General features: G+C 47.5%; 1 protein-coding gene across 5 annotated transcripts in view; it reads right to left on the bottom strand.

Moving 5' to 3' along the window:
* The window catches only part of MGAT5 (alpha-1,6-mannosylglycoprotein 6-beta-N-acetylglucosaminyltransferase), a 357,980-nt gene that overhangs the window by 207,942 nt on the left and 131,368 nt on the right, over window positions 1-18,670 (bottom strand). For 3 of the 5 annotated variants that reach the window (XM_036858870.1, XM_036858869.1, XM_036858873.1), the window contains one exon: window positions 13,782-14,164. In XM_036858870.1, the coding sequence (XP_036714765.1) occupies window positions 13,782-14,022 (241 nt within the window). In that variant the 5' untranslated portion in view covers window positions 14,023-14,164. The remainder of the gene's footprint in view (window positions 1-13,781; window positions 14,165-18,670) is intronic. The other 2 variants (XM_036858871.1, XM_036858872.1) reach the window with 1 other exon arrangement.

Below are 18,670 nucleotides of genomic sequence, written 5' to 3'. Positions count from 1 at the left end.
AATTTTGCATTCTTGGTGGTTTACAGACAGCTTCACTGAAGCTAACTAAAAACTACGAACAGAAACAGAACCCACATCTTCATCCTGAAAGTCTGGTTCTATGTGCTTATTATTAGCATAATCTCAATCGTTCCACCACACCCAACACCAAATATCAGACTTCTTCACCACGTTGAGATCTGTAGCAGATTGTTCATTCACTCACTCTAACAAACATCCGACCAGGTCTACTTTTTGCTCTTCAGTGTGTAACTTACCCACAGGTAGTAAGACAAGCTGGCCATGACATTAGAGCAATTGGCTAAAAATATGATTATAACAAAGAAGGTTAGAAGGGAACTAAGTTCCTGAACGCCTACCACGTGCCATGCACATATATAAGGAATTCCATTTATCTTCACATTCTCCATGAAGCAGGTATGACTTCATTTTACAGAAGAGAAAACTGAGATTCACGGACAGAAAGTAATATGCTCATGGTTAAAGAGATACAAAATCGCAATGCAGACTCGACTCAGGTCTGCCTAATTCCCTGACACCTCAGCGTGACCAGCCGGAAGTCAAGAGCCGGGCTGAAAAAAGAAACCAAGCATGACATTCAGCGACTTTCATCCACAGCATAACGATCAAGGGCTTATTAGACTCTTAATCACTTCCTAGGTTTGAGCCCTCACTCTCCATTTTTGCATCCTTATTTGTAGGAGTTGAAAGCATAAGCCTACCTCTTTGGGGTTGTAATGAGGACTTAATGAGTTAATATTTATAAAATGTTTTGAACACTGCCTGGCACACAGTAAACACTACATAACTGTCTGTTACATAGATAAATAAGAAATAAAACCTTTGGAAAATGCTCTCATCCTTCCTAGAGAAATCTCTCCCTGAGTGATGCAAAGCTTTACCGTTTTATCCAAAGGGTCATGAGAGCATTCTCCTCCGGGGGCTGCAGCCCCACGGTCAGCATGACTCACAGCCTGTCCGCGACACATCATTAGCTGGCGCGGATAGCAGGAGTCAGCCACCAGCTCTGCTCTTACGCTGAATCTAAAGCTCCGACCCCGTCTCCAGGGCTCTGAAGATTGCCAGAGGACAGTCACACAGGCGGGGGCAGTGGTGCCACTCGGGGGCTGTATTCACTGTAAAGAAACCACTCCTCAGATAAATGATACCAATCTCCCCCATCTCCAGCCTCTTTGCCCAGAGCCTGAATTATCTGCCAAGGAGTCCACGTGCAAAAACGGCATTTAACTCTTCCCAGCAACTGTCATTAGCCAGACGCAGAGGCCCTGACCCTCCAGTTTGGGTTAACTCAGGGTTTCTCAACTTTGACACTTGGGATCAGATAATTCTTTGCCGGGGGGGCAGGGGATGCGAGAGGCTGTCTTATGCATTTAAGGTGTTCGGCAGCATCCCTGGACTCCAGCCACTAAATGACAGTAGCAATCCCCCCATGTGACCATCAGAAATGTCTCCAGACATTGCCCATGTCTCCAGACTGCACCCCATTTGAGATTCACTGAATTAAGCACACTCCCCCAACCCTTGTCTTCCCCGCTGCCCTTCTGTGGAGATGTCCGGAGAGAATCTGGACAGAAGGGTTACGGGAGAGGGAATGAAGTGTGAGAACACAGTCACTAAACTGGCATTCTGTGTGACTTCCATGGTGGCACCGCTACAAATATGATGGGAAGTACAATGAGGGGAGGTGGGAGCGGACAGTAGCCTAGCACATGCTGCAGGTCTCTTAAGGGCTGGTAACCTTTTGCCTTTTTGTTAAAAGGTAACAGGACTACCGGACAGGGTCCCCCAACCCACAATTTTTGGTGATAGTCACAGATGGCACACACCCTAGGTAGAATACAAAGTTGTCACATCAGCGTTAAGAAGATATTCTTCCTTGATTCTCAAAATACAGTCCATCAATAAATGTGACCCCCTATCTCTTGTTGACCCCCCCACATAGATGGACCTTTTGTGACTGTGACATGGTACGAATAAAAGAATTCATGATGGTGATAAGATGTTGATGGTCACCGTCACCACTACTGCCCCAATACTACTACTGCTGCTACTGTCACTAAGGTCGCTACTGCTGCTGCTACTACTATTGCTACTATTATTACTGCATTGTTGCCACGGCTCCTCCTCCACCAGCACCACCAGTATCACTATTTATTGAGCCCTACGTGTCAGCTACTGTCCTAAGCACTTCACATGGATTAACTCACTTGATCCTGCCAAGACAATATGAGAAACGTGTTGTCGTTCCCATCTCCATTTTACAAATGAGTAAACCACAGTACAGAGGGGTTAACTAGTTTGTTCCATGTGTCTGCAGATCCAGTGTCCAAACCCAGATAATCGGGTTCCAGACCCAACAGCTCTTACCCACTATGCTACAATGCCTCTTGAGGACCACTATGGACCTGCCGGCCAGCAAGCATCTCTGACCTGCTACTTCTGAACACACTTAGCAGGGATTAACTCCTGAGCTTCTGCCATGTGTTTCTGTTAAACCATATCCCAAGCACCCTCAAGACTCACGGTACCCCTGTGCCGTGAGCAGCTCCAACACTACAACATAATGAAGAACTTATCTTTCTATATCGTCTCCCTTAAAATGAAAATGGAATATAAGAGTATCAAAACCTTGGCCTCTCTAGACACTTTACCTGGGTAGGCATGTTTTCTCTTCCCTTGTGGGGGGAAAAAAAAAAAAGTTCATTTTCAACTCAAGCAGCTATTTGAGTCACAATTTCAAGGCAGTCCAACACAAGATAAAAGATACTGTGTCAATAAAACACACAAGGGCAAAGATGATCCCAAGCCTATCTTTGTATCCTTACCAACTGGCACAGTGCCTGACACATTACAGTAATCAGTAAGTGTGTGTTACCTAAATGAATAAGTGAATGAATAAATGAACCAACAACTAAATGAACTACATTTAGTCTTCCCACAAAGAAGGCTTAATAAACTATACCTTTCTAAGTGATGAAATTGTTTCTCACCTTTGTATTTCACAGCTAAACCTGCAAAAATTGTTAAGAGTTTTATTGCAATTTTAAACTAATACCAGAGTATTTTTGTATGTTTTCGTCTTAATGTTAACCCATATATTTGATAAGACTGAACACCCAAGAATAATTTCTATATAGTTTAATAAAGAAATGAATGTGAAAACATTCCTCCAAATTCTAGTATAATATTTGCATATTTATCATTGTGTTTTATAGTTATTACAGCCATAAACTGTATCCTCAGCAGGATTACAATTCCCAATTACTAACGGGCTTTTAAAATTTTGTTTGTGCTTCAAAGCCTCAGTAATAAAAATTTAATCCCAACATTACTACTGCAATTCTGCATTCCGAAAACTTACTGTACGTGATAAAGATGAGATCAAAGTAGGTGAAAACATTTAAAATGTCCCTCTGGGGAAAGGAAGCTTTCGTTTCTATCATGCCAGGAGTTCTCTGATAAAGGGTGAGATCAACACAATCTCAGAACAGGTGCTCTGGCAGCTTCTGTAAATTTTCATTTCCTGAAAGCCATGACATTAACGATAAGAGGGGCTGGAAATTGCTGCCACATCCTTGAGCAGGACAGTCAAGGAGATATCACTGCCAGCTACACCTTCCCCCGTAGCTGGAGTCCAAGGAGATGAAATATCAGTAGAAAGGGGGTCCTGCTGGTGGAAAAAGATCTGTCAGTTTATAAGTCTATCAGCTAAAACTGTGAGACTGGGTGGTAGGTAAACCCTGATTGCCCAGATCAGCAAGTCAACTGAGAAAGGCCAGTGCTTGAGGCCAGTGCCTCAAGGCTGGTCCCACCCCATTCCCCCTGGGACACGCTTCCCAAAGCACTGGTTCTCCAGCCTGCTGTCCCATCAGGCTTGGCTGTGGAGTCAGAGGTACCAGGTCCCATCCTCAAGCTGCTCAATCGGAACTTGCAGAACCTGCATGTCAAGGATTCTGGGCACACACAATCGGGAACTACATTTAAGATGCAGCCGCCACGATTCACTGGCACAGAACCAACTGGGCAATAAGCAAGGACTTACGGCGGAACTGCCAGAGATCATTTACATCTGTGCTTGTTCCGAATGCAAATCCTTCTCTACCATGGCCGTGTTTCCCGGCCCCCCAGCCCAGAGCAGAGCTCGAACAGCAGGACCACAGAGCAGATTCACTTGCTGCTCCAGAGAAGCCAGCAAAAGACAGGGCGCTAACGAGAAAGGAAGGTGCTAATGAAAAAAGAATTAACCCCAACCTCTCATCCCCACTGACTGCCAGGAATGTCAAGTTGCATCAGTTACATGTTTGAAAATTAATTTTAAAGTGACCTTTCCACAGAAAGATAATACGGTTAGAGTAATGACCAAAATACAGTCCATTCATTATGGACAAGGACACTCGAGACAGTGTTAGTTATAAAAGAGGACAGTGCTATTTATTATAGATAAGCAGTGGACACTACCCAAATACCCAACAAAACGGTTACACTACATGGTGTCCATCTATTCCTAAAATGGAATAAATCGCTAGATTGGAGGCCAGATAGGGCAGAGAGCAGGTGTGCTCTGTCATCTCTGTTTACTGCCACAAGCTATTGACCTCAGGAGCTCAATAAATGTTTATTGAATGGTTGGATGAAAAAAGGAGAAGTGTATGGCCATTAAAAAAATTAAATGGATGGGGAAATAAAACAAAGATGAGTTCAAAAAGCTCTACGTAAAATATTCCAGTTTTTAAAAATAAGCATACACACATATATATCTGCATTTAAATAAAGGATGGAGAGAAATCAAATTTATCTGGTTTGGGGGTAAAGAGTATTTTATCTCTTATTCTTTATTTGTAAGAATGCAAAGCTGAGCTTGGGATCATCTCTGCCCTTGTGTGTTTTATGGACAGTGTCTTTTATCGTGTGTTGAACAGCTTTAAAACAGTGACTCAAACAGCTGCTGGAATTGCAAATGAATTGTTTTTTCCTTTCACATGGGGAGAGAAAAGAAGCCAGCCCAGGAAAAGTGCCTGGAGGGTCCCAGGTTTTCGACAGCCTCATATTCCAGAAGCTCTGTATTTTCTATAAACGTTCACATCACTCTTACAATCACAAAGGCACGAAATGCTACCTGAAAATGCAATCAGTACTGTGTATTCTACCCTCGGAACTCAAGGATACTGGCCCTGATGTCCCCTCCCCCCTCCCAAGAAGCATCTCAGTCACCGACCCTCACTGCCTCATCTCAGCTGGGTTCTTCAAGCCCCCCGGTGGACGACTCACCGGCTCCTAAACTCACAAATATGCCCTTCCCCCTGCAGCTGTCACAGGCCGTCCAGGTCACCAAGGGAACAATCATCACCCAGTGAAAGAGCAGCTCAGAGGCTCGGTATCACTGACTGCCGTGCTCTCCGGGGTTAGCGGTACGGAATTAAGCTTTGACTTGAACTTGTACCTCGAAGTGAATGCTATTCCTGTGCTGGGGGAAGGGTCACTAGTATTTCAAGGAACTTCTAAGGCAGCAGAATCCGAGACAGAATCCTATCTAGGCCTGCGGAGGAGAGTAGCTGCTTTACGGAATTTGTAAACATCCAGAATGGAGTTCTTGGGCTGTTCTCTCCATTTTCCGAACACTTCGCCAGCTGCGTGGAATAGGACTCAAGCCAACGTAGCCCTCTGTGCAGGAAAGGACTCAGGCTCTGAAAGGTCAAGTCCACCGTCACCCGTCGCCCCCACTGACTCCAGGGCATCTTCCCTGTCGGGGAAGGGCAGCCGTAGCACAGCCCTCCCTGCTCACCACCCACGCCAGAAACCGGGCCCCAGTGGTGCCCACTTCAGAGACGAAGGGAGCTCGGCCACGCCCCACTTACCCCACACCACAAAGGAAAAGCTTTATCTTCTGAACAGGAAGACGATGACAACCACATGTCCCGTTTCTAGGATGCCGAAGTCACTCCGTGGAGCTAACACACCTTTGGGAAGGGACCCAGGGAAGAGACACAGCACCTCCGCCTCGAGTTCAGAGCAGCAGGTCTCAGCCCTGGCTGGGGTGGAGCCCAGCATCGGTGCTGTCACAGCAGCCCAGGGGATGCTGGTGGACAAGCCTCGGGCATCTTGTTTAATTAGCAGGGGGTGGCAAGCCTGCCTTCCTCCAGTTCACAGCTTATTTCTTCTCCTGTCTGGTCGGGCCCCGTCCCCTGTAAACCCTAAAAACCGCTACATAAACAGGTTCCTGAAGCCCCGTGTTCAAATGAATAAACAATGTCAGCTCTACATGGACAATTCTGGTTGGGTGGTAACTACTGCGGGTCCGGGTAGGCCAGGGTTAGCGATAACTCATAATAACGAACGCATGTTACTAATCTAAGTGCTTTGATAAGCTCGGTCACATGCAATCCTATGAGGTCAACAAGCCTATGAGGTCAGTGATATTATATCCTCTCTTGGACAAAAGAGGAGGCAGTCTTTTAAAACATCAGTGACTTGCCCAAGGTCACACATCTAGTAAGGAGACCTTCCACAAGCCACAACTAAACACGCGCCAGCTGCTTTCCAGAAGAAACAACGGTTCCCAAGTCAGGATCGTGCATAATAGCTACTTGGAGCTGCCTGGACACCAAGTCCATAGGGAATCTCTTCTTGTTTCCTGTCTCACTAAAAACATTACTGTGTTACTGTGATTTTCTTTTTGTTTTTTTTTGGCCGCACCCCTCGGCTTGCAGGATCTTAGTTCCCCGACCAGGGATCGAACCTGAGCCCCTTGCAGTGGAAGCGCAGAGCCCTAACCACTGGACCGCCAGCAAGTTCCCACTGGGATTTTCAAATTAGCCTCAGCTGTAACTGTACTAGACAGAGTCAGGGTGGAAGGGACACTGCTGCTATTCACTCATGGTTCCTACTACGTGCCAGGCACGTGCTAAGGCCCTGGGGCACAGCAGGGAACAAAAGAGGCAGGACTCCCTGCTCTCTGGGGGCTTACATTCTAATGGGGGAGAGAGACGATAAGACAGTGACTGAGTCATGACAGGTAGTTTAAGCGTCATGAAGAATGAGAATGAAGTAGAGGTGCGGCCCTACTTCTGATAGGGACCCGAAGGAGAGGAGGGAGGGATCTCTCTGGAGGAAGGGCATGCAGGCGGAGGGAACGGCAAATGCAGAGCTCAGAGGCAGGAAGATGCCCAGCCATCCTCCAAAAGCTGGTCCCAGAAGACAGCTGCACTGCCAGGCAGCATGAGGAGGGTGGCCAGCTCTTCAGGGTGGCCGTGAGCTCTGCCCAAGCAGTTCTGGCAGAAAGAGCGCCAGGACGCGGCTGGGAAGGGGAGGAGCTACAGGGAAGATGAGGGACCTACGTCAGGGCAGGACTCTGAGGCAAATCCCTTTACACCTGTATCCCCTCCTCCCACCAGGACCGGAAGCAGTGGTATGGCGTGCAAGGAAAGGGCTTGAGGACAAAAGGGGGTACAAGCGAGAGCCTCCATTTCCTCCCGGAGACACAGATTCTGATTGCACTCCTGTCTCACACACACCCGAGGTCCTCCTCAGACATCCAAACTGGGCTGGGCGTGCCCGTGAACTTGGCCTGGCTCTGATGGGGATGCTGGGTGGGCTGGTCTTCTACCGCAGGATCACTGGAAAAGCCCCAAGCCCCAAAGAGGCCCGTTTTTAGATCTAAGCTTTGGAAAGCAGAGAGCCCTTTCCGGAATCACACCAGCCACGTCACTGTAGGGTAACCAAGTAACCTCCTGAGACACACCACAGAAAGCGCCCAGCTCTTTTTTCCCCTGTTGCGCTCCAAGAACAGTGTATTTCCCTCAAGGGCAGAGAACTTCTGCTTAGGCGATGGTGGTTTTCCACATCACCCAGCCCTCCAAAAAACAGTCCCTTGATCAGATCTGGAGGAACAGAGGCAAAAAGAAAAACTTTAAACAATAAACCTTCACAGGCTTAGCCAACGTTAAGTGTTTTCTTCTTTTTCATAGGAGAGGTGGAATGAAACACACGGACAAGCTCTTGTCCGACTCTCAGATCGTTACCTAGGTCTGCCACGCAGGATGGGGGCTACATTTCTGGAGCAGTCTCAGGCAGCCACGCCAGCATGACAGTGAGGGGCCCCCCACTGGCTTTTGAACCAACTTTTGAACAAACCCTAAACGGTGTTTATGTCTTGGAAATGGACATCGCCAGGCCGACAAGGGCCACAGAAGCCCAAAGCCGTTACCGCTCCACTGCCCCCTCGCCAGCAACCAAAAACTCCCCCCTGATTCTCCACCCCTGTGTCCTTAAGGAAACAGAAAGAACTTCCTTCCTCTTGACCTCCCTGTGGAGGTGACAGTGGACAACAGGTCAGGGTCACGGCCGGCGCCAGGCAGGGGCAAGCCGGACCAGGCTCCCTTGCAAGAGCATTCGTCTTCCTCATCCCCTCCCCCGCTTCCATCACACTGAGACCACAGCCTTCAGGGCCTCGGTACCCACGCCCTCTTCCTGATCCTCCCACATCAGCACCAGCCATGCTGCCCTGTGCTCACCTTGTTCCAGCTGCAGCAGCCTCTGCTCTGCTCTTGGAGTGCGTGTGAGGCCTTAGGACCTGGCACACACCCCGCTTCACCTCAACCTCCCGCCTCCCACCCCACCCGGCAGCTCCTCGGCATCACTTGGGCTAAAACACACCTCCTGGGCTTCCCTGCTGGCGCAGTGGTTAAGAATCCACCTGCCAGTGCAGGGGACACGGGTTCGAGCCCTGGTCCGGGAAGATCCCACAAGCCGCGGAGCAGCTAAAACTGCACGCCACAACTACTGAGCCTGCACTCCAGGGTCCGCGAGCCACAACTACTGAGCCCACACGCCTAGAGCCCGTGCTCCGCAACAAGAGAAGCCACCGCAATGAGAAGCCCGCGCATCGCAACGAAGAGTAGCCCCCGCTCGCCGCAACTAGAGAAAAGCCCGCGTGCAGCAACAAAGACCCGACGCAGCCAAAAATAAATAAAGTAAATAAAAAATAAAAGACACCTCCTGGGAGAGGCCTTCTTTGACCTTCTCCTCCAAAGTAGCTCCTCAAGTACTTTTTAAAAAATCCCATCTCCCTGGGTCATTTTTCTTCCTGGAATTTACTGCTATCTGTCATTCTCTTGTTTATCATTTCTCCCCCCAAATGAGTGCAGCCTCCGTGAGAGCAGGGACCCTGTCAGTCTTTCCCCAGCTGCGCACACAAAACATCGACAGCACTGACAGACACCAGCCCATGGCACAGACATCGCCCGAAGTGCCAGGCTGGAAGGATAAGAGCCAATCCCGGGGACAGTCTAGGCCCAAGGAGCTCAGGGAACCAGGAGACAGGAGGTAAGGCAGAGCAGGTGTACAGACCTGGAGGCCAAGGGGGAAGCAGGCAGCAGGGAAACAGAATATGGGTGGGGGGCTGGCAGAGAAGCTGAGGGCTCATAGCTGCTTCAGCCTGAGCTGGTGACCACTCCAGGGCAGAGCGTCCCAGCGCCCAGAGAATCAAGTAGGTGAGAAGAGTCAAGGTTAATAAGGTGTGGATGTACCCCTGGGTGGGGGAGGGGTGTCTCTCATCACCCTAGATTTCTATTCCTGCTACTTTGAGAACACAAGTGGACCAGGCCTGGCCTGTTAGATAAGAGGTGATCACTGGGCATCAGAATTTGGGTCAGGCCATCGGAGACAGAGATCAATTCACCCTAGAAACAAGCACAGCATTGACTCGGCGAGTGACACCATTCGTGACGCAACTCCCGAGAAATCACAGACAGGCATGGCCCTGCCACGCGGGCCTGGGAGATGCAGCAGAGGCTGAGCTACAGACGGCTCTGGCTCCACATGCTCCTCTCCCCAGTGACAGAGAAGCACCCAGAAACGCCCTCCAGACCCCAGGAATGAATGCTGCGACTGTTTCACACGGGCTGCCCGGGCTATCTTCCAGGCACTACTTCTGAATGACCATATCCCAAAAGAAAGTCAGAAGTCTCTCTTCAAATCACCAGAACGAGGATGGAGGAGGGGGGGGATGCCATTTGAAAGTTCTTCTACTGTTGTTTAAGGACTAGTCAAACGAACAACCAACAGCAGCTGCATGTCAGAGACTGACAAACATTTTTGGCAAAGGACCAGACAGTAAACATCTTAGGCTTTGCACTCTCCGCAGCAACTACCCAGCTCTGGGATTGTAGCACAAAAGCAGCCACAGACAACACATAAACAACGGGGTGCTGGGTTCCAAACCCATATGAAAACAGGAGGATCCGGCCCAAGGCCATGGGAGTCCTGGGAAATTGTTGAGTCAAGGAGGGACACGATTGCACGAGTGTTTTAGAATGAACTATGGAGACTACTGAAAGATAGAGTCAGCACACTTTAGACGTTATGTGAAATAAATACTGGTACTGTCACGTTTCTCTGTCATTACAGTTGTTATAAACAAATGGCAGTGTTTGTGTTTCAATGAAACTTTATTTACACAGACAGGCAGAGCTCCAAATATGACCCACAGGTCATGGTTTGCGGAACACTTCTGCTCTAGCATCTCAAGTCAGGAATTTTAAACTAAAATCAGCTACTACGATTCTTCAAACACCTGCCACAGCTAGCTACTTAAGACAAATTTATAGCACATTAAGAGCCTCTGATTATACCAATATGGGATGGGAGAAGGAAGAGGTTTTTTTTTTTTTTTTTTTGGTCTATTAACTGGATTCATTCAAACCAGACACAGGTCCCAGCCACAGAGGGTTAGCTCTTCACTGTTCCACAGCAGACATCCAGGCAGTGCTCTGTACCTGGGCTGCATCTGTGGCAGAAAAAAGAGACTGCAAACCAATGGCTCACGCATCCTCATCCCCACTCCACCAGCCCAGCTAAACCACTGTACATCCGGCAGTCTCCATACCTCCATCTGACACATAACGGCACCCACCAGCGCTGCCTGGCAATTGACACGCCCACGACTGCTAGTGATGGATTTCAGGGGAAGCACACATCATCAGAACGGCTCTCCAGCTTTCCAGGACTGGCTCTGGACTATACCATCTGGCTCAATCCCAGTTGTTGATACCCAGAGCTGAGAACCAGGGAGAACTAGCCTGGCAAATCTTAAACAATAAAGTCCAGTTATCTGCTTAAGGACTTCCCATAAGAAGATGCTGTTAGATGGGGTTTGCTGTTTCCAGGCTTCGTGCAGTGGTTCTCCAAGGTGGGGAGGAGGGAAGTTTTGCCCCCCAAGCCCGGAGACGTTTTTGATGCTACTGGCATCTAGTGGGTAGAGACACCAGAGATGCCGCTAAACGTCCTACAAGGTACAAGCAGTCCCCCACACACAGAATTATCCGGCTCCAAACATCAATAGTGCTGAGATGAGAACCTATGTCTGGGTAAGATTTCCTCGCATGACGATCCCCAAACCTCAAGCACTAATGCACAGTCCAATTAAATTCCCGAAACTCAGCTCCAAAGACCACTTTGATTGGCATGTCGAGTTGATTAGATGAAAGAGAAAAATACGTTAGACTTGCCGATGGGGCCGTTTGGTTGTTTCTTTGTTGTTTTTGAGGAGAATTATTATTTTGCTAAGGTTCGTCTGTAAACGGAGGAAGTTGAAATAAATTTCTGTAGTTTCTCTGAGCTCCAAAGTCCTATGATTACAAGCATATACAGTGGTTCATATTCTAACAGACTACTCTGGGGTTTTTGATATCTTTCTAAAAAACATACTGTCTCGGTCAGGCTGAAAAGCTAACACCACCAGATCATTGCTCTTTAGGGTGTGGAGGAAACCCACCCTGTGAGATGCTTAGCAGTACACAAGAAATAAAACCGGTCGAAACAACTAGAAAAAATAAAGTCTATAAATTTACCATTCATGTGGCTTCTTACTTCCCACGGTAAAGGTTTGAGAGAGACTGAGATAAACAGAAGGAGGAAGTTACTACAGGACTAGACCTCTTTGCCTCCAAATGTGTAACGTGGAATGCACTGAACCAGAAACTGAAAAACGGCATCTGTTTCACTTGTGACATTTACTTGTAACCCACTGGTAACACCAACGATGACAATTTGCTTTGTCTTTTTCTGGCAGTTTACCTATAATATTTGGGAATTATTACAGAAGATCGAAGTCAATGAGTAATTTAAAACGCACCCTCTGAAAAACTACCTAGCTGTTTTTCAAGGTCAGCTCTCAAAGAAGTCTCATTTTTTGATCCATTAGATCGAAAAAGGTGACATTTTATTTAGACATATTAAAAACCAGTGCCTTACAAATCTTGAAGGAATAGATTAAAAGCAGACTGTGTGATCATTCAAATAGTAGGCACTGAAAAAGAATGTCCACATTGTATGTTAAAAGCAACCATTTCCTCCTTACCAAAAAAAATATATATATGTATATAATTTTTATATCTATATATTTATAAAATTAAATTAATTAATTATATATATATATATATAATTTAAAAATAACCAAGTTTCCTGGATCCTTTTGAAAAGAAAAAATGTATATGTAACATTGAGCATGATTTCCTATGTTTAAACTCAAGCTTCAACCTGTGGCTACACATTTTCAGGAATCATCATTTGACCTACATACTTCAAAGACCTTGAATGGGTCACAAAGTAGAACATCGAACTTTCCCACTTCGCCCAGCTCCACTCTTCTATCTGATTTATAGTATACCTCAGATCTCAAACCCTGAGGCCACTGAAGTCTCCATTCAATGACCAGAACTGTCACTGCACAGTAACCGAGGTCATCTTCTGTGGATCAAGTCCACTCCAATACTCGGTGACCACAGGAGGGCTGGGACTTGGATTCTCCAAAATACAGTCTGATCCAAATTTCATTTGCAATTTTCGTTTTGTATTTGTGTGTGTATGTTTTTGTAAATATTTTATTTACACAAACATATATATACATATGTTTGTGTGTATATATATATTATGTGTGTATACACATATATAGCAGAAAGATAGACACTGAGATGTTAATTGTGATCACTTTCTACAGTAGTAGATCTATATGTGATTTTCCTTTTTCTTCTTGATTTTTTTTTTTTTGCTTGTCTACAGCTTCCAACTTTTCTATATTAAGCCTAACTTTTGCTGAAAGAAAAATAAGTAATACTCCATATGTGTATTTTTTTTCACTCAACCTCATTTCAAAACGGATTTCAAGCACCTGACAAAAAAAGCAACGAGTACAGAAAGATTTCTTTCAAAGCGAGGGCAACCGGACACAAGAGCAAGACACAACAGCGGTAAACTCTGAGGAAGCCAAAGGTTAAAGCTATCAGTCAGCACGTAAGCCCTGATGTCCCTGCATTACTGGCCAGAGGGAGGCACGCGTTCGGCTCTGAGTTTCTTGGCGGCCGTAGAACATTCTTCCCCACCCTCCTTACCTCACCCCCACCAGCCCTAATTAAGGTTTGTTTAGGGAACGATAATGAGAAGATTTTTCTGCATTCCCTGGTCATGCCCCCAGATGAGATCATGCCGTCCAGCAAGGAGGAGGAGGCAGCTGCAGATACAACCAACAGAGCGCTAACCGGGAAGCCCCACTGCTCCTGGCGCTAAAGTGTCAGCGTGTACAAGAGGTCAGAATCTCCCAAAGGGCGTAGCTTTAACTTTCTAAAAGCGTCCCTGTGTGTGCAGTTTATCGCCATGAAGGTAGTGGCGAGGGATATACTCAATCCATGACCAAGTCTGAGAGCCTCTGGGGTCCCTTGAAGGCAAAGCCACGCTCAACGGAGGCGCCCCGGCACTGCAGCGCTTACCGTAAGCTGTCATGACCCCCGCGTAGGGCCCGTCCACCACATTTCTGTTTTCTTCTGCCAGCGCCTTGATGTACCTCTTGCTGAGGTCCAGGATCTGTTCCCGAAGCATGGAGCTGCTCTCGGGCTGAGTCCTCTGCTGGATGGTAAAATGCAAGAGCATCATACCCCAGATAAAGCCAAAAGTCACGAGGAAAAAGCCCAGCTTCTGAGAGGACAGCTTCCACGGAGTAAAGAGAGCCATTGCTCTCCGGCAACTTCACCTGCCCTGGGCTCTTACAGTGTGGAAAGGAGACACAAGTTCATGGTGTAGGCTGGGCTTGTGGGTTTCTTCGTCTCACTCGGGCTCCTGCGTCAGCCGATTTCCTTTCCTCGTTTCCATCCTGCTGTGAAGAAGGGGGAAAGTTAGCAGAGTCGTTGTGGCAAAACACAGTGAAATAAACCAGAGCCTTGTTTTCACCCAAATAGCTCTAAAATGTGAACTTCCTTTTTTCTTAATCCGCCAGTTCCCTATCTTATGTTATGATTCGGGATCTGTAAACGGAGAGGGGAAATCTGGCTGGGTGACGAAAAGCTGTACAAATACGGAGGGGGGAAATGTGTGCCTGCACGTGTTCACAGGTGTAGCGGGGCTGTTCCAGTCTGGACCAAGTTCAAAACAGGAAGCTTGTTCTGCAAGGTGGGGAGGAGATGGAAGGAGATTTCACTGAATGTCAGCAAAAACCCAAGTGGAGGGTGGAGTCCTATCACCACCGGGCACTTCTGTGCCTCTGAAACTTGAACTTACAAAGTCATCATTATGTGCTCTAGCAGGGATTAGAGCCCGCAGCTGGAGAGGTGAGCCAGAAAGTGGATGCCCCCGGCGGGTAATCAGACAAGGAAAGGGGAGAGAGCCCCCCGTATTACTTAAGCACGGCCAGCTTTCAGTAGCAGTGTCCACAGCTGAGCTGAATGCCTCGGGGCCACCAGGTGGCCTCGCCCTAGGCGCCAGCACAGAGAGGCTATGCCAGGGGTACCCAGCCATCTTTCCGTGCTAGCTACCACGAGTGAAAGCTGCACCGCACTCCTCACTTGCACACTTCAGCACAGGAAATGCGGGGCACACGATGGCCTGCTTTTCTGTGGTTCTCATTTTCACTCACACCATGGGACAAAATGCGAGGTTAAAAGCCATCGTTTCGATACGAATGCAGCCAGATCCTACCTGGTACCAGCACGGGCTGGACAACAAATGGCACCGTTTTTTAAGCAAAGGCTGAGCATGACCTCCTACGAGGAACTAACCCAGGACGTATTCAGAGTGTGCCTATGTTTCAGATCAAAGGATTCTTCTTCCTAAGCAGCCTAAGAAGAAATGACAATGGGATCCTGGGACAATTAGCTTTCAGCGTCTGCAGTGTAGAGGATCTGTGTTGGTCTTCCTCTCTCACTCGTTTCCTCGCCTATCAACAGAGGCATCAGCACCTGGTGGTACCTCTGCTGATAGTAAATGATAAATAAATTCTAGTCATGTCCCAGGCACTGTGATAGATGCTGTCTGTGCCTTAGTTCATTGAATTCTTGAAAGAGCCCTATACGGTAAGAACTATTAATACTATCATATCTGTTTTATAGATGAAAAAACAAGGACACAGGGAGATTAACTTGGCAAAGGTCAGCCAGCTACGTGGCAGAGGAGGAATAATCTAGGGATAAGCCAGCCCAGGAGTCAGTAAACCACACCCTGCCTTCCTAGGCCATCCTTCCTCCCCAGTTTCTTTATGACCAAGAATGGTCTGTACATGCTTAAAGGGCTGTGAAAAGCAACAAAGAATATGTGACTGAAATCTTACGTAGCTCAAACGCCTGGAACATTCACTCTTGGCCCTTAACAGAAAAAGTTTACCAACTGCTGAATCCTAGGCCGGCGGTTCTCAAAGTGGGTCCCTAACTCAGCAACAGCGGGGAGCATCAGTGAGAGATGCCCATCCTCAGGCCCCACCCCAGACCAACTGAATCAGCAACTGGGGGCGGTGGCGGGGAGGGGTGTCCAGCATCCTGTGTTTCAATCAGCCGTCCAGGAGATTTTTTGTTGTTGTTTTTTTTGGCTGTGTTGGGTCTTCGTTGCTGCGCGCGGGCTTTCTCTAGTTGTGGCGAGCCGGGGCTGCTCTTAGTTGCGGTGCATGTGCTTCTCATTGTGGTGGCTTCTCTTGCTGCAGAGCACGGGCGCTAGGCGCACAGACTTCAGTAGTTGTGGCACGTGGGCTCAGTAGTTGTGGCACGTGGGCTCAGTAGTTGTGGTTCGCGGGCTCTAGGGCACAGGCTCAGTAGTTGTGGCTCACGGGCTTAGTTGCTCCGCTGCATGTGGGATCCTCCCGGACCAGGGCTCGAACCCGTGTCCCCTGCATTGGCAGGTGGATTCTTAACCACTGCGCCACCAGGGAAGCCCGTCCAGGCGATTTTGATGACCACTCAAGTTTGAGAGCCCTGGATGCAGGCAGACGGATGCCGTCACGATGCCACGCCACCGCACTGGCAATCAATGCGGCGGGGGCTCCCTCTAGCCCCCCTTTAGCACATCAGTTCCTCTTGCCCATTGCTCTCCACTGTGATGTTCCTCCCCAGTCTGAAGTTGTAAAACACTTGTCTGTCTACCTTGCTTTTTTACCAGTTTCTGTGTAGGATCCATGACATCCTTTAAGAGACTCCCCCGCTTATGTTCTCAGAGACAGAAAGTGGCCCAAGGGGCACAAATAAAATACCTGTGGACTGAATGAGCTTGTCACCCAGGCACTGTGGCACTTCATTCAGCCCCTCTAACGTGGACCAGATGAAAGGCACCTGCCATCCACTCCTTCTACAAGGATACACTGAGCAAGGACCCACTTGTTGTCATCAGGCCCTGGGGACTGAACTGGGAACAAGACAGTGCTCCCACCCTCAAGGGGCTGACGCTTTAAAAGCCACCCCTCTAACCGGCGCTGCCCTTAGTTCCCCAGGAAATGTCTGCACTTCCTTTTCGATACCCCACACCAGTTAGCCGATGTCACCCCAAGGCTGAAGGGATTTTCCCAGAGCAAGTAAACGAGGTGCTGTACCAAGAAAGACAGTCTCTGGTAATTTTCTTTTGTTATTTTAGGAGACAGCCGCATGTGCAGACAGGAATTACCTGTCAGCTTTCAGACAGGAAGCCCTGCTCCGCTTCCTCGATGAACCCCCCTGAAGAAGCTGCTCAAGGCTGCAAAGTTTAAGCAAAGGGAAGACCAGGCTCAAGAACTGAGCAAGGACCCAGTACAAGGTGGCGCACTTCTCTGCCTTGGCCTTGGGGACAGTCAGGACCACCCAGGTGGTGCATTTAAGGGGCAAAAGGATGGTCAAGAAACCCAGTCGTGGTTAAATTTTTCCAGCTCAGAGACATAAAAAGTTGGAGTGAAAATCTCTAAGTTCAGAGCACAGTTCTGACTATTGAGGGCCCAGATTTTAAGTGACTACAGAACTGCCAGAAATATTCCTTTCTCCAATGGAATCCAGAGTTTGAAGTAACAGCATCTATATCAGCGCACACACACAGAATTAAATTGGAATCCATCTTCTACAATTCCTACTAGAAAGGAAGAATTTAAAAAGACTTTTCAAAATCATCATTAGGGAGACATCCCTAACTGCAACAGTAACAGGACAATAATAGGACAGCAATCCATACCAGAGGGTGTTGGTGCCGTGAAGGGACTTAATGATAATTGTCAGTCATGGCCATGATATTAATCAAGAGGCCACAGAACAATACCCATCAAAATGCTGTCAGTCGGGCTAAAAATCTGCCGGCCTCCTGATCTCCTAACAAACAGCTGGATCCTCTCCCGAACTGGATTCAGTAAGGCACAGAAAGGGCTACACAGGATATCTCAGAAGGTCTTGTTGCCAACCAGAGTAGTGACAGCCCAGGGCCATGGCTTCATCTATCCTGGTCCAGAAAGAAGTTTGTACCGAGTCTGTTCCTAGTATGTTAAGCTTCTAGACTCATCACGGCCACTAACCACCCTAACATGCATCTCCTCTATTCTTGTACTTGTGAGCAGCGAGCACTTCCTCCCTTCCCATTCACTCCTCAACAAAATGTGATCAAAGATCTGGGGCAAGGAAATGCACCTTAATTTCAAAAATAAAAGTATATGAAAAGACACTCAACATCATTAGCCATTAGGGAAACGCAAATCAGAAGCACAAAGAGATACCAATTCCCATCCATCAGGATGGCTATAATCAAACAAGACGGATAAGAACAAGTGTTGGTGAGGACACAGAGACATGAGAACCCTATATAGCCTGTGGGTGGGACTGTACAATGGTGCAGCCGGTGTGGACAACCGTCTGGCACTTCCTCAAATGATTAAACAGACAGTTATCATATGACCCAGCTAACTCCACTCCTAGGAATTCTCCCGAAAGAAATAAAAGCATGTGTCCACACAAGAACTTATACATGAACGTTCACAGCAACATTATTCATAATAGACAAAAAATGAAACAACCCAAATGGTCATCAACTGACAAGTGGATGACCAAAATGGGACAAACCCATACAACGGAGTTCTATTCGTCAAAAAAAAGAAATGAAGCACTGATACATGGTACAACATGGACGGTCCCTGGAAACATCATGCTAAGTGAAAAAAGGCAAAAAGGCAGTCACAAAACACCACATATTGTATGATTCCATTTATATGAAATGTCTCGAATAGGCACATCTCTAGAAGTAGAACTTAACAAGAGTAGTTTCTTAGGGCTTGAGAGGATGGGGGAACTGGGAGGTGACAACTAAGGCCTGCCAGGTTTATTCTGGGTGGTAATGAAAATGTTCTAAAATGGACTGTGGTGATGGACGCACAATTCTGTGGATATTCTAAAAAAAA

This window comes from Balaenoptera musculus, chromosome 7 (genome assembly GCF_009873245.2).
Source record: "Balaenoptera musculus isolate JJ_BM4_2016_0621 chromosome 7, mBalMus1.pri.v3, whole genome shotgun sequence".
Lineage (NCBI taxonomy): Eukaryota > Metazoa > Chordata > Mammalia > Artiodactyla > Balaenopteridae > Balaenoptera > Balaenoptera musculus.
Note: the sequence above shows the minus strand (reverse complement) of the source record. Positions and strands in the feature narration are given on the sequence as shown.